The sequence below is a fragment of the Pinus tabuliformis genome, chromosome 1_2 (assembly GCF_031772625.1).
Source record: "Pinus tabuliformis cultivar Carrire ecotype Pingquan chromosome 1_2, CPIR1, whole genome shotgun sequence".
NCBI classification, from domain to species: domain Eukaryota; kingdom Viridiplantae; phylum Streptophyta; class Pinopsida; order Pinales; family Pinaceae; genus Pinus; species Pinus tabuliformis.
The window spans coordinates 326,926,230-326,949,648 of record NC_142298.1 but is presented as its reverse complement, the minus strand read 5'-3'; the positions used below and the strand labels follow the sequence as shown (position 1 = coordinate 326,949,648).

Here is a 23,419-nt window from a genome sequence, read left to right as displayed (position 1 = left end):
TCTCAATGAGGTCATAGTATATCGGTCTACAACTAGACTCGATCCTATAAGCAACAACAAGGAAAATATGCATCGCCACATGGTGAATACCTCTACAATCCTCCACCTGTCAACCCCAAAATCAACTAGAAGTGGAGTGATCTAGCAACCAACGTATCCCCTTGATCCCACAGCCATATCGAAGTTCACAGTTCCCAATCCCTACTGACTGTTGCATAGTACTGGTAGTTATTGGAACCCATCCATGCCTCTCCTCTGATCCCTATATGCAATCAACACATGGACACCATGTATGGATAATCAACCTAGTGCACGCTAAACCACCTTGCTTCTGCCCAATCACATAGTGAACTTTGTTATCTCGTCTCCTGATGATGCACCCTAATATTGCTTGGAGCCTACATGCCCTCCTGTAAAAGAGGTCTACCATTTATTTTGCCTCATGCTCATGCAACGCCTCATAATGTCCTGACGAAGGTATGTCACAAAGCTTCCTCATTATCATCTCCCCAAGAGTGTACTGAGGGGCAAAACATATGCTACCTCTGCAGTAGACCATGCCATCCCTAAGCCTACACCCGCCAACTCGTGCATCGACCATATGCCTCAACTAGAAAGCCTCTCTCTTATCCTACTTTGTGTCTCATCTATCTCAGGTGGGCCTCACGTGTCTTGCTACTCATGGTGAGAGCATCGAGGGGTGACAACCAAGTCCTCTAGGACAGTAAACAATACAGGAGAGTGATGGGTGTGTGAATCCCTAATGATATGATCGAGAGTCCATATAAAATCCAAGGGTACTCCTATGAATGCCCCTCTCTTCATATTTAATCTGTTGATATCTTGATCAAGACCTGATGCTCCCAGATGCTCATCCATCCCCTCACTGATCCTCAGTAAACCTGAGCGGCATAACTCCTCACATGTTAATAGGGATGTCACTGTCATGTTGATCCTCGGTGGCTCATGCGTAGAATACATCAATCGAAGTGCATCGTCTCCATACAATGCCCTGCCTAGTGGCATACCAATGTCTTCCCATCCGAATGACTCCTGCCAGAGCACGTTAAGCATCCTACAATCCCATACACGGAAAATGTGCCAAGACATCTCCTGGAGTATTCTCATTCGCAAGTCAAGCCAACTGGCCACTAGTGCTGACAAAAATTCCATGAAGGAATGTGTGCACTTGGTCAATGGGTCATGCATTCTGCCATAGTCATCCTACATTTTTGGTACATGATGGAAAGCCCCACTTGGATCCCAATGCCAACCTGGGCTTCCAACATCCACTTCACTCATGTCAACTAAACCTAGATCCTAGATGGATGTACCCTCATCTGACATACACCTATCTCCACGTCCCATGGATGCATAATTGGAACCCTCTGGCACATACCTCTCTATAAGTGCATGTTCATCTAGGTGCTCCTCATGCTCAAATATCACAGGAGGTTCCTCTATCAAATCATGAGTGCCCCTAACATCTTGATTGTCTGCCATGGGGGATGAAGAATGTCCACAACTCAACCCCATACAAAGTTGCTCAACTTGCAACTCTAATTCTTGAAGGGCCATCTAAGTGTTCTTCAAGGACTCCTGGGTAGTCTCAAGCTCATGGGTAATCCTGTCAACTTCCTCCTCTTTTCCTTCTAGTGCATCATGGTATATCTCAACAAGCATGAGTAGGTGATCTCTATCCAAAAGAAGGTGAAGGTAGTTAGATTTCATCTCTACCAATGCCTCTTGGAGTGTCTGAAAATCTGCTAGTGAAAGCTCTCCTCCCAAACTGTCATGTATCATTGCATTTCTCCAACAATAATCTACCACTAATGCTTGTGTATCATCATAATGTCTCATGGCTGCCATAATCTGGTTGATGCTTACCTTCAATTGGTTTTCCAAATTATGGGCACCAGTAAGTGTATGAGCATCATCTTCTTCATAAAATAAATCATCTAATGGGTCTAAGTTCACACTACTGATTATCTGTGTGTTATCATCTCTACACACCTCTCAAGAATTATCATCAAATCTCGTAGCCTCATGATTTTCCTCAACAATCTTGTTAAATGATGATGGGAATTTTGCATCATTATTTTTGTCTCCCTCATCCCAAACCCTTGTACCAACATTGCACGAAGCAGGGACGTTTTTTGGAAGCGGGGACGCGGAATACATCAAATTTTTAAGAATATCATATAACATAAAACATTTAGAAGATAAAATCATCAAACATTCAAGTAACCTATCTAACAAGTTAGCAACTGTCAACATGAGTAATGTCCAAAATGCAAATAATAATGTTTATAAAATAGGCCACTTGGCCACCACCAAGACTCAAGTACACACTGAACTAGGAAAAGTAAGACAAAAAAGTTCAAATTCACAACAAGACTACAAGTCTAATCTATGACAAAAGTGGTAAACTGTGAATATATCTACTAATCTCTCCTCCTGGAAGTTGTGGCAATGGAACTGATGAAGATGAAGCCCCTGTTGTTGGTGTTGAAGCATGGAACCTGGGAACCAAGGGACTAGATGGGGGTGGCATCTCAACTCGATCATCATCATCCTGGATAAGGGCATCCTCCAATTGCTCTAATCACAACACTCCATCCTCCAAATTTGGCTCCTCTGGATTTTTGTCCCAAGCTTTAAGGTCTTTATTTGTCTTTGCATCATCACAGTAACGGGACAATAGTCGCAAGTTGTAGTGAACATAAACCAAGCTCTTTGCCTGATCTAAACTCAACATGTTCCTTTTAACACTATGGATGAAAGAATAAGAGCTCCAACACATCTCTGCAGAAGAAGTGTTTAACACCTGTGATAGCACCCACAATGCCAAAGTTTGTAAAAGTGGAGTAGCACCTCCATGCATGTTCCACCTCTCAAGAGAAGAAAAAATCTCTCAATCTCTAATTGCATGCATGCTCCCAAATGGACCAGTGCTAAGCATATAGTTGCTCAAATGTTTCCGTAGCATGGAAGACTCCTCATCAAGGACTAATTTATCCAATGCTTTCATATAACAATTTAGAACCTCTGGATCTAGGTGTGGTTTTCTCCTGCTCCCCCTCTCCCCCAAGTGTTGGTGTTGAAAGATGGATGATAGTATTTAGGTGTCAGAACATATGCTAAGGCATGCAGTGGAATGTTTAACATATCCCATCGTTTTTTCACCTCTACATGAATATAATTGTACAAGGTGATGTCTCTATGCTCAACAATGTCTTTAATCTGCTCCAACATACTATTCATTTGCTCAAACACCTCCCCAATTATTGTCTGATCTAGATCTGCAAACTTGATCATGTAATAAATTGGTTTGGCGAATTGCAAAACATATTTAATCTATGACCAAAAGTAACTGTCAAGAACAGTGTCCTTAGCTACAATAGCACCATCTCTATGAGTGTTAATTTCCTCCCATGATTCAGAGGTCACTGTATTAGTTAAAGCTTGTCTCACCTTCACTAGCCGCCTAAAGGTGAGGTAATAACTTGCAAATCTTGTTTTTGCAAGTTTAAGCAACTGCAACTTGGAGTAAGAGCCATAAAAGTAGTTTACCCTTGTATGCCCTGTGATAAATTTAATGAGTTGCTTCCCTCTCTTGTAAATCTCATTAAGCCGCCCACATTCTTTATGCTTCACAAGATCATGCATCAAAAGGTTCAATGTGTGCACCAAACACCCGGACCAAAAGAAGTGTGGATGAGTACGCTCAATAATTGTTCATGTCACATTATCAATGATCACTTGAACCACATTATAAGGACCTACAGCTTTGATTGATTGCAATAAGAGATCTGCAATGTTTTGGGAAGTTGCACTGATGGAGGAGTCCTGACATGTAATAAACACTGCACCACTAGCAGAAATACCAAGAACATTTATCAATGGTTGGTTTCTAACATTTGTCCACCCATTGGATACAATGGATACCCCACAATCCACCCATTTATTTGTAAATTGTGTCAAAGCTCCTTGAACCTTTGCTTTTTCTCTTTCTATTAACATTGTTCTAGCTTTCTCATAGTTGGGGCTCTTGTATCCTTTTGGGGCTTCATTGATGCCCTTAACCATATCATGCCAATAGGGAGACCGAAACACATGGAATGGTACACCGCAAGCACAAAGAAATCGGACTATCTTTCCATCCACATCATCCCTCCCAACAACATTCAGGAAATCCCCTATTGTTCTTCTACTTTCAGAGATTGCAGAAGTACCATGAGGAGATGAGCTACCAATTCTAGAGGTTGTACTTGATTTAGAATGAGTTTTTTGTTTCTTGTATTTCTCTTGTGAAGCATCCTCTATTTGGATGTACTTTCTTCTTTGTTCCGCTAGAACCTTTGGGAAAATTGCTATCCCCATGACACCCTTTTTTCATCACTGTCCAACACCCCACAAAGATGCCTCCCCACATGGGTATATGAACCACTATATGGTTTTCCTCCATGACAACCATGAGGGCACAAAAACTTGTAACTTCTACCACCTTTTCCCACTTCAAATTTGGTCACAAATTCCACAAGGGTGTCAATGCAGCTCTCCCCTCTAGCATTTCAGTGTTCTCTTCATCCCCTTCCTCTTCAAACCCTTCCTCCACATCATACATTAGATCACTCATATGGGGACCACTATCCTCTTGTTCTTCTTCCCTTCTAGTCCTACTCCCCCTTGCCATCATGAAAACCAAAAGTGGAATGATACATATAAGCCAAAAGAACACCATTTTGGAATATGAATATAGATGGACAACCTGCAATGAAATGAGCAAGAAGAAAGAATGGGAAAGAGTAGGAGAGGGAGGAGAAAAAATACAAACAACAATGACAAAAAAATGAGGGAGTTTGGGGTTTGCACTTACCTCTTTAGCTCTTGTAGATGGAAGCCCTTTTTTACTCCTCCGAGCTCCTCCTCCTTCACTGCTCCTAGTTCCTCCTCCAAGCTCTCCTCAAGCCTCTCTTCTCCAAGCTCTCTTCTCCTCTTTTTCTCCTCTCTTCTCCAAGCTCTCTTCTTCTCTCTTTCTCCTCTCTTCTCCAAGCTCTCCAAAAATACAAGAGTGAGGAAATGAGGGGGAAATGAGCTTTATCCCCATCTATCATTTCCCTAACTCAACCTAAACCCACCCCAAACTCAAGTTAGACAAAAAAAAATAAAACAAAAATGAATTTTTTGGGTCGGTCGTGCGCAACTGCCCGTCTGGCATCGAATCCACTCGAGATCCTATTGTAGCTGCTCCAACACCCTCCAAAATTTTGACTTGCACTCAAATTTTGGAGCCTTCCTTGGTCTTTTACATTGTTGTTGCAAACACTAGAGCTCATTTCATGAGCTTTCTCGCAGTTCTTTGGTCCCTTTTGCACGTTGGATTAACCGTCGTCTTTTGGCATGTTTGACTGTCGTACAATATCTGCGAGCCTTTTATGATGGTTTGGAAGGTCGGTCTTTGTGTATATGAGTTGTCCCAACCACGTAAACATTTATCGTATCCATACACAAAGTCTTGAGCATTGTCGCACAAGTGTCGTCACAATCGTCCTAACGCCTATATTAAGTGTCGCATTTGTTGTATTTAGTCACGAGGTAGTCACAATGAGGGAAATGCTTTGTTTACATGTTCCAATGATCTATGTTGTCGTGTCGTCAAAGTATGCTAAGTGTGTGATCACAGTCAAGGTTCATCACAAGTCATCACCCATCCCACTTAGCCATTTTCTGAAAATCTTCCCGAGCGAGCAACTTAGCTTCACTGGGCTACGACTAAACTGCGCACTGCGCAGTCTTAGCCCTCTAAGCTATGACCTTGCTGCTTGGAACTACGCAATGCACAGTCCCTATCCTCCAGGGTTGTTGCTCTACGCAATTCCTAAGCCCAGCTCCCGATCTTGACCTCCAGAATTGCGCAGTTGTGTCTCCCAATTTGCCTTGAACTACGCACTTCGCATCTTCAACCCTCAAGCTTTTCCCTTGCCTGTTGGAACTACGCAATGCGCAGAAGCCCAGCCTCCCTTGGCACCCAAAACTACGCAGATGCTTCTCCTAGTTTCCTTTCCCTCAGTCGAACCCCACTGCGTCCAGAAACTGCACAGTTTTGTCCTTCAAGCCTCACTGAGCTACGGATTGTGCAGTCTCAGTTGCCCAGTCCCCCTTGCCTCTTGAAACTGTGCAGTTTGTCCTCCTAGGGCCCGAACCCGCAGCCTCCACTACCTACTTGAATTCCACAATTGTTCCCTCATTGGGGACTGCGCATTTTTTCCCCTCAATAGGCACTGCACAAATTTTTCCCTCAACGGGCACTGCGCAAAATTTTCCCTCAGTGGGGACTGCACAAAAATTTCCCTCAGTCTAGCCTGAGGTGTGCACTGCGCAGTCTCAGTGATCAAGCTTGACCCTTCGCTGCTTGCACCACGCAATTGCGCAGTCACTGGGCCTTCTCTCCTAACCTGTCACCTAGTCCCGGCCCAGTTCATGAATCCAAATGCTCTATCTTAGGCTAGGGGTTTTCAGACTGATGTCGTCTCGTCATGAGTGAGTTACAAACTTACAAATGCAGGTACTCTTTTACACCATCACAGGATGATGAAGAAGGAGATGCAGAAGGGGAGCATGCAAAAAGACATCTTTGCAGCTGAAACATGCAAGCTCATCTATCAAAGCAAAGCAAAGGGACACTAACTAGTGACCACAACTCAAGGCTTAAGATCATCAAGGACTCCCATCATCAAGCCATGAGGAGATGGAAGACAAAGTGTTCTCAAGAAGACATCAAAGACACAACAGCAGAAGTGGCTTGACATTGTCACATCATCAAGCAGTCCATGTCAGCAATGTCATATCAAGTTGTGTCATGAGTTGTCATATGCCACATCATCATTATGGACCATGTATATTGTATTTATTGTAAAGTGGAAGTCCAAAGGACACACATGAATATGGAGTCATGTAAGTTGAAAAGTCATAGGAAATTGAACAGTCGTGAAGGTAGTCAAAGAGTCACATGTGTAAATTCCTACTCCAAGGAACCCCTACTGCAGCAAAACTGAATTTACTTCTCCTACTTGATTTTAATATACATTATCAAGTTATTTTCTGATACCGAAGTAAATTACTTCTACAGCCTACACTACTTAAAACTTGATTTCATTAAACAAAAAACTGAGCAAAGAACAAGATACATAGGACACAGTTATTTTTTGACAAAATAGTCCCCGGAAAAACCCAATGCGAGAAAACCGTTGCAGTAGCTCTAAGGGTTTTCTATTATCAAGCAATAATTCTGAACATAATGCTAGATGCCCTCTCGGTAATCCAGTGACAAAGAACATATAATGGCAGAAAACTAAGTGAGTTTTACCTCACTTCACCCGACAGATTTCGACTAATCCGGCAGCAGAACTGGCTAACCCCAACTATCGTTGCGCTGGCCCCAATGTTGCACGAAGCGGGAGCGAAGCGGAAGCGCAGAGCGCGGAAGCGTCATTTTCTAAAAATCTAGGAAGCGAAGCGTCCGCGGAAGTGTCTGCTATATATATATATATTTTTTTATATTTTTTTGCATTTATACTCAAAACAAACATCCCAAATACCAAATTAATTGTAGAAGACATGAAAACATGCATATTTTTGCATAAATCAAGATAGATATGGCATCCATGATTCCATTGTAGTTACTAGTATGTACAACAATCATCTATATTCTAGCTATTACAAACATACATCAAATTTTTAAGCATATTATAAAACATAAAACATTTAAGCATATTATAAAACATAAAACATAGAGCATATTATGATTTATCTAGCAAGTGAGCAACTGTCAACATTTGTCATGTCCAAAATTCAAATAATAATGTTTACAAAATATGTCACTTGGTCACCGCCAAGCCAAAAAGGTTCAAAATTCAAATTCACAAGTCTACAAGTCTAATGAGTAATCTATGACAAAAAGAAGTAGATTGTGAATATATCTACTAATCTCTCCTCCTTCCACCACGAATAGAACGTGATGGCGGGCCTCCACGTGGTGGCAATGAAGAAGATGGTCCCTGTGTAAGTCGTGGCACTGGAACTGATGAAGAAGAACCCCCTGCCGTTGGTGTTGAACCATGGAACCTAGAAACCAAGGGACCAGATGGGGGTGGTGGCAATGGCATATCAACACCCGTGTCATCATCCTAGAATCGCTCAAAAAATTCATGCAAAAAAAAAACACTAGTTAACAAAAAAATTAAAAACATGAATTAGAGAAATGCTTTATAAGGGAAAATTGGAAAATTCATACCACAATGGACATACCTGGATAAGAGAATCCTCTAATTGCTCTAGTCGCAACACTCCATCCTCCAAATTGGGCTCCTCTGGATTCTTGTCCCAAGTCAACAAGTCTTTATTAGACTTTGCATCTTCACAGTAATGGGACAACAATCGCAAGTTGTAATGAACATAAACCAAGCTCTCTGCCCGGTCTAAATTCAACCTGTTCCTTTTAACACTGTGGATGAAAGAATAAGAGCTCCAACACCTCTCTGCAGAAGAAGTGTTTACCACCTGTGATAGCACCCGCAATGCCAAACTCTGTAGAAGTGGAGTAGGCCCTCCATGCATGTTCCACCACTCAAGAGCAGAAAAATGCTCTCGATCTTGAATTGCATGCATGCTCCCAAATGGACCAGTGTTGCTCGTATAGTTGCTCACCTGTCTCCGTACCAATGCAGCCTCCTCATTATCAGGGATTAATCTACTCAATGCAGCCATATATTTTTCGTGAACCTCTTTATCTTGGTGTGGTTTTTTCCTGCTTCCCCCCCCAGGTGCTGGTTTTGAAAGCCATGATGGATGATAGTATTTAGGTGTCAAAACATATGCTAATGCATGCAATGTAACATTTAGCATATCCCATCGGTTTTCCACCTCTTCACGAATATAATTGTACAAGGTGGTATCTCTAGGCTCAACAATGTCTTTAATCTGCCCCAACATGCTATCCATTTGCTCATACACCTCCCCAATTACTGGTCGATCTGAATCTGCAAACTTGATCATGTAATAAATTGGTTTGGTGAATTGCAAAACATATTTAACCTGTGACCAAAAGTAACTGTCAAGAACAGTGTCCTTGACTTCATTAGCACCATCTGTGTCAGTATTAATTTCATCCCATGTTTCAGCACACACCAGATTAGTTAAAGCTTGTCTCACCCTCACTAGCCGCCTAAAGGTGAGGTAATAACTAGCAAATCTTGTCTTTGCAATTTTAAGCAATTGCAACTTGGAGTAAGTGCCATAGAAGTAGTTTACCCTTGTATGCCCTGTGATGAATTTAATGAGTTGCTTCCCTTTCCTGTAAACCTCAGCAATCCACCCACAATCTTTGTGTTTCACAATATCATGCATCAAAAGGTTCAATGTGTGAACCAGGCACCCAGACCAAAAGATGTGTGGATGAGTACGCTCAATAATTTTTCCTGCTAACTTACAATTTGCTGCATTATCTGTGATCACTTGAACCACATTATTCGGACCAACATCTTTGATTGATTTCAATAGGAGATCTGCAATGTTTTGTGCAGTTGCACTGATGGAGGAGGAGTCATGAGATGCAATAAATACTGCACCACTAGAAGAAACACCAAGAACATTTATCAAATGTTGGTTTCTAATATTTGTCCACCCATCTGATACAATGGATACCCCAGAATCCACCCACTCATGTGTAAAACGTGTCAAAGCTCTTTGAACCTTAGCTTTTTCTCTTTCTAATAACACTGTTCTAGCTTTCTCATAGTTGGGGGCCTTGTATCCTTTTGGGGCTTCATTGATGGCCTTTACCATTTCATGCCAATAGGGAGAGCGAAGCACATTGAATGGTACACCGCAAGCACAAAGAAAACGGACTATCTTTCCATCCACATCATCCCTCCCAGCAACATTAAGGAAATCCCCTATTGTTTTTCTACCTCCAGAGGTTGCAAAAGTACCATGAGGAGATGGGCAACTACCAAATTTAGAGGTTGCACTTGATTCAGAATGAGTTTTTTGTTTCTTGTTTTTTTGTTGTGCAGCCATCTCTATTTGGATGTATTTTGTTCTTTGTTCAGCTGAAATTTTTGGGCAAATTTGTACCCCCACAGAACCCTTTTTTTCATCACTGTCCAGCACCCCACAAAGATGCCTCCTCAGACGGGTATATGAACCACAATATGGTTTTCCTCCATGACAATCATGAGGGCACATCCATTTGTAAGATCCACCACCCTTTCCCCCATCAAGTTTGGTCACATAGTTCCACAAGGGTGTTGTTGTACCTTTCCCATCTTGTGCTTCAGTGTCCCCTTCAAGTTCATCCCCTTCCTCTTCAAACCCTTCCTCCTCATCATACATTGGGTCACCAAGTTCATCCCCTTCCTCTTCCCCTCTATTCCTCACCCTTGCCATCATTAAAACCAAGAGTGGAATGATACATAGAAGCCAAAAGAACACCATCTTGGAATATGGATATAGGTGGTGGACAACCTGTAAATAAAGGAGCAAGTAGAAACAATGGGAAAGAGTAGGAGAGGGAGGAGAAAAATACAATTTTTTTTTCAAAAAAACAAGGGAGTTTGGGGTTTGAACTTACCTCTTTAGCTCTTGTAGATGAAGTCCTGCAAGCTCTTGCTCCAAGCTCCTCCTCCTTCTCCTAGCTCCTCCTTCTTCACTCCTCCAAGCTCTCCTCTCTTCTCCTCTCCTTTCCTCTCTTCTCTTCTCCTCTCCTCTCTTCTCTTCTCCAACTCTCATAAACTCAAAGTGAGAAAATGAGAAGAGAATGGGGGCTTTATTCTCTTCTCTTCTCCTCTCCTCTCTTCTCTTCTCCAACTCTCATAAACTCAAAGTGAGAAAATGAGAAGAGAATGGGGGCTTTATTCTTTTCTGTGCCAGCTTCTGCATTGTCTCTTCTGCCTTTTGCGTCAACCTTCCCAGTTGTTCCGGCAGTTCCGGCTTTCTGCATGAGGGCAGCTTCTGCTTCTGCACTGGCCCTTTTGGCTCTGCGTCATGCCTGCGTGGGCCCAGATTGGCCCAGCATCAGTCCTTCTAGTTGTTGCATTGCCTCCACTAGTGTCTCTCCACCTCTCTGTCCAGCGCACCCGAACTATCCCCACCCCTCTACTGCAAGATGATCACTCAGTTTGAATTCTCAGCTTCCTAGCCCCAGAAATCGAACTCCAGATCAATTCATTATCTCTATGTGTCTTTCTAAATGAACCCCAAGCCTCCTTATACATTTCCCGTTGAGACTTCAACGGTCGAGATTAAGTCTCTAATAACGGCTAAGATTAAAACTTGATTTGATCCGCCTTCTAGATCATTCTCACCCATATTGTGATTAATACCCATTAATACTTTAATTTTCCTAAGTTTAAACTTAGGAACCCCATTAAAAATATTAATTATTTTAATAAAATACAATCCGGGTGGAATTTCACCAAACGGTTTATGGGTTCTTTAGAACTCATATGCCTTAGCCTCTCCACCAATTTTCATGGCTAGAGCACATCTAATGCTACCAAAAACTAACATCAGAAAGAGGAAGCATCACCCCTTGGTTATATATACCCCCTCATTGTATGAACAAAGGACTTTTCACCTTCGCTCCTCCCACAAGGCATTAGAGAGATCAGCTAGTTCTTTGAGGAGCAAGGAGTGGCTCCAATGTCACACTATTGGGGCTAGTGACATACATTGTAAACATGTGTCTTGGAACTTTTACTTAATGACAGAAGCCTTTTAAGGCCAGCATGTTCTTCATGCATGGAATATGAATGTTTATAAGACTATTATGTGGACGTTTGTATTTCATGTTTGCTTTCACATGTACTAAGATAGTTGAACTATTTTGGTTATTTTAGTGCTTATCTTATTGAGAATGTGTTGTAATGGTTGTTATATTGCCCCATCCTTGTGGACTATTCCACGATACTAGACAGATCTTCCTTGTTTGTTGGTTGTAACGACCGTTGCATCTGTTGTGGACTATTCCACTAGATGTTAAACGGATCCTTCTAGTTCATGTGTGTCTCTCCCTGGGTGGTACTATTACCTCTCACTTATAGGCTCACTTTTCCCCCCCTTTGCAATAGAAGAACCTTGACACAGTCGCAACTGCACACTCACCAGGCACACCTCCCTTGCTTTTCAAAGACACCATTCCATCCCTCTCCCATGCTAACAGTTAGAGCCAAGGCATATCTTTGAAATATATGGCAACCAGGTCGATATTTTGAATGGGGCTCCTACACCAAACAATGTGGGGTCTCATTAGGACTTCACATCGGAGAGACCCCTTTGGTTGACGGATTTCCAGCACAGTCAACAAATCCGTACGGATCTGTGCCTGATTCATCGCAGATCTGAGGCGGATCCGCGGTTCGGAAATCCAGAATAGCGGATCGGGCCAGTACGGTTTTGAAATTCCAGAAACTATGTTTTCTAGCCCGATCCACAGTTCCAGATTTCCGAACTATGGATCCGGCGGCAGATCCCCCATGAATCCGTACAGGATGTGGATCCCGGTTTAAATCCTAGTTGGGGGGGGGCGTTTCCTACAACAGTGCCTTGTACCAACTTGCTAGAGTCAGTCTGGGCTAGCTTCATCTTCAACTGGTATGACTTCCCCTAATTCGTCCTCGGAGGTTTGATCACAAACCTTTCCTTCAATCATTGTTTCTCCTACAATGGCAACATCGACACTGGGGTTTTGTTTAGCAACTATGTATTTTTATCATCATCATCTTTCGATCTGCAATTTCTTCTTTTCTTTGCCGCTCTGATGATACCCATGCTCCAACCTGCTCTATTATCTTTGTGAAATTTTTATTATGTTCTTCAAATTTTTGAAGGAATTCTGTGAACAATTTTGCTTGTTGGTTCGAAGACATTTTCTCCAAATAAATGCTTCAGACTAGCAGGAAAACCAGCACTGACACCACTGTAATGTACCTTCTGCTAAACACTTTGCGAACAGAGAAATAAACATAAATAGCAGAAATTTTTCAGGAGCACAACCAATAATTTTATTAACTCAATTGGAGGGTTTACGTGCAAATGAGAATTTGGAAATCTGTGATATAGCCTTGTCAACTAATAGACCAAATGCCCAAACAATTCGACCCTAGCAATCAAGATCTGTTCTCTAGCAAATAAATAATGATTTGGTCCCAGCAACAACAGTTTGATCTCCGGTAAATGAACAACAATATAATCCTTAGCAGATGACTACAAAGTTCAAACTCAGACCCAACAATAATAATATGACCTTCGAAAAATGAGCAATAATATAATCTCCAGCAGATGAATATCAACTCGGCCCTAACAATAATAATATTATCTCCAGCAAATGATCAACAGTGTAACCTCTGGCAGATGAACATCAACTCAGCCCCAACAATAATAATATTATCTTCGACAAATGATCAGCAATATAAAGTTTAAACTTCAATAGATGAATATCAACTCGACCCCAACAATAATATGACTTCAGCAATTTGGCCCAATGTGTCAATGAACTCAACCCTCTGAAATTTCAACCTAGCAACAACAGCTCAATCTTCTAGAAATAATATCAATTCGACCCTTGAGAACTGCTACAGGAATCACCTGCAATTTCAAGCACAAATGGGAAATCTAAATAATTTCCCCGCAATGCCAGGGTGGCAATAATGTCCACCGAAATTGGTGAGTACCAGCTAGGGTGGCAATGATTTCCACTGAAACTAGTGTAAGAGTCTCGCATGAAGCCCTCAAGAGAAACTCACCTGAGCTCCCAATCAATCAACAAGAAATAATCATAAACCATGATGAATGAGAAATGGCCTTCTCTTCCCCTTTTATAAGATTTTGTCAGATCTTTTCCAATCTTCTAGAAATATCCTTTCATTATTTTATTAATAATCCATTTAGAGCATTTTCCTCCTATTTTCCAAATGACTTTAGGCCCCTTTTATTTACCCCTTAGACAAAAACACTTTTTCATCTTTTATTTAATAAGTGACTTTTTATTACTAGTTAAAGTCACTTTTTATCTCCAGAAAATGCTTAAACTGCCACCATGACCACATCGACCTCCCAAAGCCCATTTTCATCATTATGTTTTGTCAATCTGTTCGCCCCAATGCTAACAAGCTATTACACTAAGGTGTTTCTCCAAGTAATAAGCCCAACACAACACCTTAAGCATGATTAATTAAAATATGCCCGTTAATAACTTTTTTTATGGAAATCGTCCTAATGCAGTAGAACCAAGGTCAAACTATGCAAAACTGATCCTAATAATGAAAAATGGTAAGCGATCCCAATCGACCCCCATAAAACACCTCAAAACCCTTTGGGCCCACCTATAATGTAATCTTGCTCACGTGACTTGGTTGTTATAAGCTATGGAAATCCTTCCTAATCTCACCACAAGGAAATTCAAAATTTGGGGACATTACAAAGGTAGCGTTGAGCAGTGTTTCCAATGCTTGTCCTCAAAACTATGTCAGCTAAGAAAATGGAGCTAATATATAACCATGGAGATGTAGCTTGTGTAGTAGACAATGTTTTAAAAACCGGAATAGGTGACCGGACCGGTCCACCTAATGAACTGGGTTTCGAACCGGGACTGGCCAGGTCTAAACGAACCGGTTTTAAAAGAATACATTAAATAATTAATTGTTAATGAAAAAAAAACTATTTTTAAGATTTAAAACCATGATTCTAACCCAATAGAGACAAAATATGCAAATATTCCTCATTTATATACCATGTAAAGGTGAAGATATCAAAATGGCACCAAGTCAAATACATATCATCAACAAAATACATAAGCAATGAGGCTTTAAATGGCCTCTAGAGTGCAAAAACAAAGCCTACAAACTATGGGGTTACTAGCCTACTACAAGTCTACATATATGATAATAGTGATCAACATTATCATTAGAAACTTATCATGAGTCATCATGATCAAACTTAGTTGATTGAGTCTCAACTCCCAAACTTTGCAACTACTTGAGTGATGTTTTTAAAACCGGAACCGGTGACCTGACCGGTCCACCTAATGAACCGGTTTATCGACCGGAACCAGTCTAATCAGGACTGGTTTGGTCTAAACGAACTGGTTTTAGAAAAATACATTAAATAGTTAAATTTTTAATGAAACAAAACTATTTTTAAGATTTAAAACCATGATTCCAAGCCAATAGAGACAAAATATGCAAAGTTTGCTCATTTATATACCATGTAAAGGTGAATATATCGAAATGGCACCGAGTGCAATACATATCATCGACAAAATAGCAAAATACATTAGCAATGAGGCTCTAAATGGCCTATAAAGTCCAAAAACAATGCTGCAAGCTATGAGGCCATTGGCCTACTACAATTCTACAGTGTACACATGATCAATCATCAAGTTCATCACCAGTACTAGCCACAGGATCATCATCAGGAGCTACATAGACATCATATGGTTCAGAGTCTGAGGATGCCTCAGCGTGATCTGCAACCTCAATAGCAATGCCACCAATAACAATAGAAGTGGACCTAATGGAAGCACGAGTTTGTCGACCTACACGACTAGTGCCTTCCATTGGTTCTTTGCCTTTCCTTAATGCCGCCACTGATCCTGGTTTTGATGCCGCCTCAAAATCTGCTTCATCCCTCGCTAAAGCCATGTCGATATCAAAATCACCTCAAACACAGGATCTTCAGTCTCCTCCACCCATTCTGATGTTGGATCAATATCGTCCAACACAATGGGATCTAGATCAGGTGCTTTGTTCATCATTTGATTCCTCCTCAGTCAAAGGTTGTATTGCACGAAAACAAGATCATTTAACCGTTTTTGTTCCTTAAAGGCTTGGAGAGGGTGTTTTTGGAGGGAAAGCACCCTTAATTTCCCTCTAAAACCCCTAAACTACCTTGGAAAAGCCGCACTGTGGATCCTCGGTGGGCATGGCAAATAACCGGCCGGTTTAGGACCGGTTAGGTCAAATTTTCCGCCACACAGCCTATTAAACTGGGTTTTTTCACTAGTTCCAACCGGTGGGCCTACTAACCGACCGGTTAGACCGGTAACCGGTTAGCTAGGCCAGTTTTTAAAACTATGCTTGAGTCACAAACTTCTCTATTGGTTCAATGACTTGAGTCTCAAACTTCTGAAGGTATTCTACACTAATATGCCCTATTGAGTCATTTGGTGCTTCACATGTCCTCCTATCCCAGCCAAGTGTTGCTTGAACCTGTTAATACCCCCTCCAATAGATTTTTGGCAATATTTGCAGATCATTTTGCCATTAATCATATCACAATGAGCCCATGCAGTATCCTTCGCTTTTGGAGGCATGATGACCAGTGTTGCAGGAACCCCCCCCCCACGGATCAAAAGCCTGATCCGCAATCCGTACGGATCTGTGGGGGATCCGCCCTCCGAAACGCGGATCGGGCTAAAAAATGCGGTTCCTGCCATTTCGGAACCTTACGGCCCGATCCGCGTTTCGGTTTCTTCCAAAACGCGTTTCGGTTTTTTGGATCCGTGTTTCGATTTTTTGGAAACGCATTTCACTTTTTCCAAAAGGGATTTCGTACGGAGATAATTGAGCAACTATATGCTTAGCACTGGTCCATTTGGGAGCATGCATGCACTGGTCCATTTGGGAGCATGCATGCAATTAGCGATTCTAGGATGATGATGATCGAGTTGAGATGCCACGCCCATCTGGTCCCTTGGTTCCTAGGTTCCATGGTTCAACACCAACAGCAGGGGGTTCATCTTCATCAGTTTCAGTGCCACAACTTCCACAGGCACCATCTTCTTCATTGCCACCACATGGAGGCCCGCCACCACGTTCTCTTCGTGGTGGAAGGAGGAGAGATTAGTAGATATATTCACAATTTACTACTTTTGTCATAGATTAATCATTAGACTTGTAGGCTTGTGAATTTGAACCTTTTTGTCTTGGCGGTGACCAAGTGACCTATTTTGTAAACATTATTATTTGAATTTTGGACATGACAAATGTTGATAGTTGCTCACTTGCTAGATAAATCATAATATGCTCTATGTTTTATGTTTTATGTTTTATAATATGCTTAAATGTTTTATGTTTTATAATATGCTTAAAAATTTGATGTATGTTTGTAATTGCTAGAATATAGATGGTTGATGCTCGAATAATTAATCATTGATGTACATACTAGTAATTACAATGGAATCATGGATGCCATATCTATCTTGATTTATGCAAAAATATACATGTTTTCATGTCTTCTACAACTAATTTGGTATTTGGGATGTTTATTTTGAATATAAGTGCAAAAAATATATAAAATATATATATATAGCAGATGCTTCGCTTCCTAGATTTTTGGAAAATGATGCTTTCGGGTCCGCGCTTCATGCAACATTGATGATGACTACTACTTAGCTCAAACTCTCTGTTGTTCCACTACTCTAGCAAAAACTCAACACTCTCCAAGCTCCCAATCAAACTCACAAAAACTCCAAATGAGATGTGTGAGGCAAATGAGGGGGTTCAGCTCCTTTTAAAGGCTTGGAGAGGGTGTTTTTGGAGGGAAATAACCCTTATTTTCCCTCCAAAACACCCTACAAACTTGGAAAACCATGTTGCATCGGTCCTCCGCAGCCTTGGCAGCTAACCAGCCGGTTAGGACCGGTTTTTCTCTTTTTTGGTCAAAATGAAGGGTCAAACCGGGTTTTTCTGCCGGTTTGACCGGGTGGGCTAGCTAACCAGGCGATTTGACCAGTTACCGGTTCAAACCGACCGGTTTTTGAAACACTGGTAGTAGAATATTTAATCACAAAACAAAAATCGACAAGCAGCAACCAATAGTATTTTGGTACTAAGTGTAACAAAAACGTTGAGGTTGATGCACTTTCTAGGAGACCAGCCACATGCTCACTTAGGGATATCACCAGAGATTGGAAATCCCACCTCTTGGTAGAATATTCCAAAATTAATTTATACTTGTTAATTGATGGATGGTCTCATCCATCTCATCCAGGATGACAGGTACAGGATAGAGGATGAAGTCAAATTCTACAAGGATAGGATATATTTGATTCCTGATTCTACACTCAAGAAGGAAATCTTGAATGTTGTACATGATCCACAGCTAGCAACACACCAATGACTCTTCGAGACATACAAGTAGATTAGAGAAAAGTTTTCTTGGGAGGGCCTCAAGGATGATGTGTTGAGGCACACAAAAGGGTGCATAACTGGTCAACAGAACAATCCTAGGCGCACTCCTGTGTACTGCAACAGCACGATGAGGGTACCGAAGGGGGAAGGCAATGCTTGTGACCATTTCTAAGGCAGAATTATTACAGCCGAGTCCCTTAAAGGTGCCCACATGCCTCTGAGATAACGCTGCATTTCTCTGTTATTTCAGACAGGGTCGAGCCCTAATTTGGTTGCTGGTCTGTGATCAAGGTTTGGGCATCAAATTAAGGCTGAGCTGCTTGAATGAAAGCGCAGGGATAGAAGGCTTGATAGAGGAGGTCTAGCCACAGGGTGCCCTAACCAGGGCGGAAATTTCAGAGATAAAGTGTGCACAGAGAAGAGTTTTATGAGCAGAAGATTGGATGTCCCAAAAAGGTATGAGTTTTCCTTTTGTATTTTGATGAATACTAAGTGTAGAAGGTCCAGTTTGGACAGTCGTTTATGGCAGCTAGTTTACAGTTTAATGGGCTGGTTATGAAAGCCCTTAGTTTAGTCCCTTGTGAAGGGCAATAAGGTATGATGTTTATGAGGCCTCTCTAAGGTCTGTTGGGAGATCATTACAAGCCCACTTGACCAGCTCTGTGTGAAGTATTTAAGTGCCCTAGTCATCAGTAATGTATGACAGTAAGCTTGTGATATATGGCAGAGACATCATCAGTAATGTATGACAGTAAGCTTGTGATATATGGCAGAGACATCATCAATAATGTATGACAGTAAGCCTGTGATATATGGCAGAGACATCATCAGTAATGTATGGCAGTATCCTTTATGACAGTGACATATATAGCATTGTCCTTTATGACAGTGATGTATGGCATGTCCTTGTGACTGTAATGCAAGGCAGCAGCCTTTATGACATTGATGTATGGTGTGTCCTCGTGACAGTGATGTATGGCAGTATGGCAGTGATGATTATAATTGTGATGACAGTGATATGATCACGACAGAGATATAAGCTACCTTCGTTGATATGGAGGCAGCCCTATGATCCATCAGAGGTCTTGTGAAGGACTCCTTAATAGTCTTGTCTTTTGCCATCTTATGAGGATCCGGTACGATCCAGGGTTGGCCCTAGGAGGCCTAATGTGATTGATGGTGAAAGACCAGTGTTTCATTCTTATTGTACTTTGTATCTCAGTTGAACATTTGATGAATATCTAAGCAGAAGAATTCATTTTTGGATTTTCCCCCTTGTGGGGTTTTGCCTTGGACTTCGACCAAAAATCCTGGTGTCTCTTTTGTGTATGTTTTTCTTTTAATGTTTCTTACTGTTCCGCTGCATTGTTAATGTTAATGTTCTCTCTACACAATTGTTTATGATGATATGGGGTAAATATAATGTGAAAATGTTGAAAAAGTTTTAAAAATGGAATTATCTACAGCAGAGAACTATCTAACCCTAAAATTAACACTATCCCAATTTGTTAGGTTCATTGAGCTAGCCAATTTTGACACCTTGCACATTTTCTAGGGGAATATGACATTTTCAAAACCATATCCCAATCAAAGGTTTAGAACATGCATGTATTAGTGCCAAAGCTGCTCGCTAGATTTTATGTCAAAGTTTGAGAAGTTTTCCATTTTAAAGAATTTCTTTTGATTTTTTCAATACTCAAATCTGATTTCAAACCCTGTGACTTAGCTCGCATATACTGAAATTTTATTTTAGAATAGTAGAGTCTGGTGCTTCCCACAGTAAAGTAGATAAATTGTATTCAAAAGAAATTGAAGTTGCTATTGATAGAGTTATTCCCAACAATTAGAATAAATAAGTGTTCTATCACAATACAACTGTAAATTGGGTTAACCTCTTTAATGTGACTTCGGTTGTTTTCATGTAAATATCTCCCTTTTTCCCTAAACTGAACCTTCACAATGGTTAGAGGCAGACAATGGTGATAGATTAACTTACATGTCAAAAGTTTGAAAGAGAAGACGTAAAATGCGTGCTTCAACACAGAAACTCTGCAAAGACATCCCAAGTTGTCTCCATGAGAAAAGCAATATCTTGAAGAAATACAAATCTAGAAGTTAGAAGTAGCAATCTACAAGAATGAAAACCATGCACGTAATATTCCACTATGATCCCCAATCTAACAAGTTTAATACTATGTGCTTACCCTCAAAATTTCAAGCACCATTATCCGATGCCATAATGGCAAGTCGAGACTTGTGATTTTAACAAGCATGCTTAGGAAAACCTGCAATTGTGACAAACAAATATCTCCTTGTCAGCAAACATAGAAATCTTCATCTGTGAAGTCATGTAAATATCTTAAGATTCAACCTTACAGGCCACAATCAATGGCTTAAGCTTTAACTAATGGCTTAACTATGTTATAAAACAGTTATCATTAGCCTGCTTAACCTAAGAAATTCACAGAAAGTTGTTTTTACTTGAATGGTTTACAAATTGCCTAATCAAATTGAAAATATTCAGCAAATATCATGTAAGCCTTGTTTGCTTATTTTGTTTGAAACACACTTTCCTTTGTTATTATGCTCAGCTCTTTCTAACCTGGCTGAAGTCTTTTTGAAAATGTTTGAATTTTTACGGTTTTACATCTCCCATTACAAGAGTCTTGGTCTCCTTTTATTGATTCATCTCCATATGGGTGCAACCAAAAAATTATATATAATAGACTTGAGACACGTCACACACCAGAATTCTCTTTAATACCTATGTTGCATGAGCTTCCGGAATGGGGCAACAAAGGGGACAGTGCCCAGAACAGCTAAAGCATGCCCCAAAATTTTCCAAAGGGCAGTGGGTTGGGAATGACAATAATATATAGATAAACAAAAATATAAAAAAACTGCAATAAAACAGATTGCAACCTGCACTTATACAATCACCGGTGACAAGTCTCAGAGGATTACACTTTGAGGTTAGAGTCAAATCATGACTAACATTTGCAAATGTAACAAGCCAGAATACTGACTGAATATTCCATTCAAGTCCATGAGAAACCACCACAAGTTTATGTACATGATTCACATTTAAACACTTGGTTATGGTCCATTGAACACATCTAGCCTTATACACACATTAAACTCATCCCTCTCAAATCATTCAAAGCAAATGCTCGTTAATATCTCCATTAATAAAGATACCTACAAAGTCAAGAAAACTATACACCTCTTTAGGAATAGATGAGCCTCATGTGATATGAATTCTCCAAACTAATGTCGAAGTGACACCATTATCATAATGCACAAATAGTCAAATGGTTGCAACTAACCTTAAGCAGTGTTGTAAGGGGTTCCATCCACTCAACCATACAAAATTCCCAATCACTTTTTAACTCAACAAGAAAGCTACAAGACAAGGGACATCCAGGGGTCCGAAAAGAAACAAGGCATGTGGGGATAGTCCCTAAAAGTCCCCTAAATTTTGCTTGGATCATAGGAATAGTGCCCATAAAAGTTCCCAATAGAGTCCCCAAGTATTTCACAATATTTCCTCCCAAGTCCCTCAAATGACAAACCAACCAAAACATGGGTTTTAAAGGTGGGGACAGGTCCCCATGCAACACAATTCAATTACCCATCTACCATATATAATTTTTTGAAAATGTCTTATATTAAAAAGGAGATATTTACAAATTTGACAATAAAAGCAGAAGCATGTATACAATGCTGTCTCATATCCTTTTCAACAATGCCATTAAAGAAGAAATAAAGTCAAAATAAGCTAAGGCTTATAGGGCATCCTTAAATAGAAGTAACATTTGGAGGGCAATTGCATACATACCTCTTCTCACCAAGTATAACAAAAAGATTAAACCAAACTAACCGCATCAAAGAAAACATACTTGCATAGTAACTTTCAATGAGTAAACACTGCAATAATTCTAACCGCAATCCCATATGTTGATGATGAGAGAAAGTACTATGGATCAAGAGTCGCCAAATAATGTTGCTCGTCAATGGAGCCGCCCTTGAAACATGATAATTAAGGAAAGGACACTCCGCTAAGGTATACATATGGAACCTGTTGACCACTGGAGTGGCACCTGATGATTATATGAAGACTCCATAACCAAGGATGATCCAGAGGACACTTGTACCATCAGATATCATCAGTCAACAGAGTTTTTTAACTCTACTTCTATCTTCTCATCATCTTTCTTGTACCCAGATTCCACATCCTGCAGGGAATTGTAATAAGTGATACTAGTAATGATGAGTTTTTGAATATGTAACAGGCTTAAGATGTTGGGACTCGATCAGCAAATGAGTACACTTTGGAGTGTTTTTTTTATCTAGTTAATTATCCCTTCCGTTTCAGAGGCAGATAATTTTTTGGGTTTTTTCACTCACTTTTTAGTATTTACCCCAAAGTCAGGGTGATGGTTTGAAGGTTGAGCCCCCTGACGCATCTTAGTGTCTAGAGTCGATGTATATTGCCATACTAGATCACACAAAAGATTTCGTGGAATTTGGCTAGGTTTAAGAAGGATTTTTTAATAATTAAAAATTTTCCACAAAACGGGATTTTTTAATTATTTTCAATGTAATGATGTAAATAAGTGGCCTTAGGAAAAGGTTGGGGCGTGTGACTAGTGACTACTTGAAATTCATCCTCAAAGACCCAGCATTATCCTAGGACCCACTTAGGGGGTCAAAAAACGACTTATAGTCCCTCAAAAGCCGATTTTCCTAATGACATTGGCAAATATGAGGAAAAAATTCAATAATTGGATAAAAAAAATTAAATTTTTCCGAAGTCAAAGAAAGTCAAACAAGTGACATGGCAATTCCAGTGATGGTCAAAGGTGATGTGACAATCATGTGGGGCCCACCAAGCAAGCCACAACTCAAGTCAAAGTGTCAAGTCAAAGTCAAATTTCCAAGTAAATAAAGTCAAAGAGGGCCCACGAATTTCCAAGTCGTGAGGAAAAAGTGAAAACACAAGAAACTTATGTAATATATTTGATTTAATTCATTAAGCCAAAGTATAAAGTGCAAAGTATAAGTGGATGAGCATAGACCCCACCTTCCTCCTTGTGTACGCATAAGTTGGGAAATTTGCACATGTCAAATTAAAAGGCACATGCTGGACTGATCTACATATACAAGTCAACACAACAGCAAAGCATATCAGCATATGGCATGGATTTGATCGAGATTATTGGGGAGTA

At 40.5% G+C, this 23,419-nt stretch overlaps 1 protein-coding gene across 1 annotated transcript in view; it reads right to left on the bottom strand.

Annotated features, from left to right (window-relative positions):
- Window positions 1-23,419, bottom strand: part of LOC149205701 (uncharacterized) — a 374,510-nt gene that overhangs the window by 204,518 nt on the left and 146,573 nt on the right. Inside the window, exons 11-12 of the mRNA XM_089397482.1 lie at window positions 20,396-20,476; window positions 20,188-20,240 (exon numbers count right to left, since the gene is read on the bottom strand). Of these exons, the coding sequence (XP_089253608.1) occupies window positions 20,188-20,240; window positions 20,396-20,476 (134 nt within the window). The remainder of the gene's footprint in view (window positions 1-20,187; window positions 20,241-20,395; window positions 20,477-23,419) is intronic.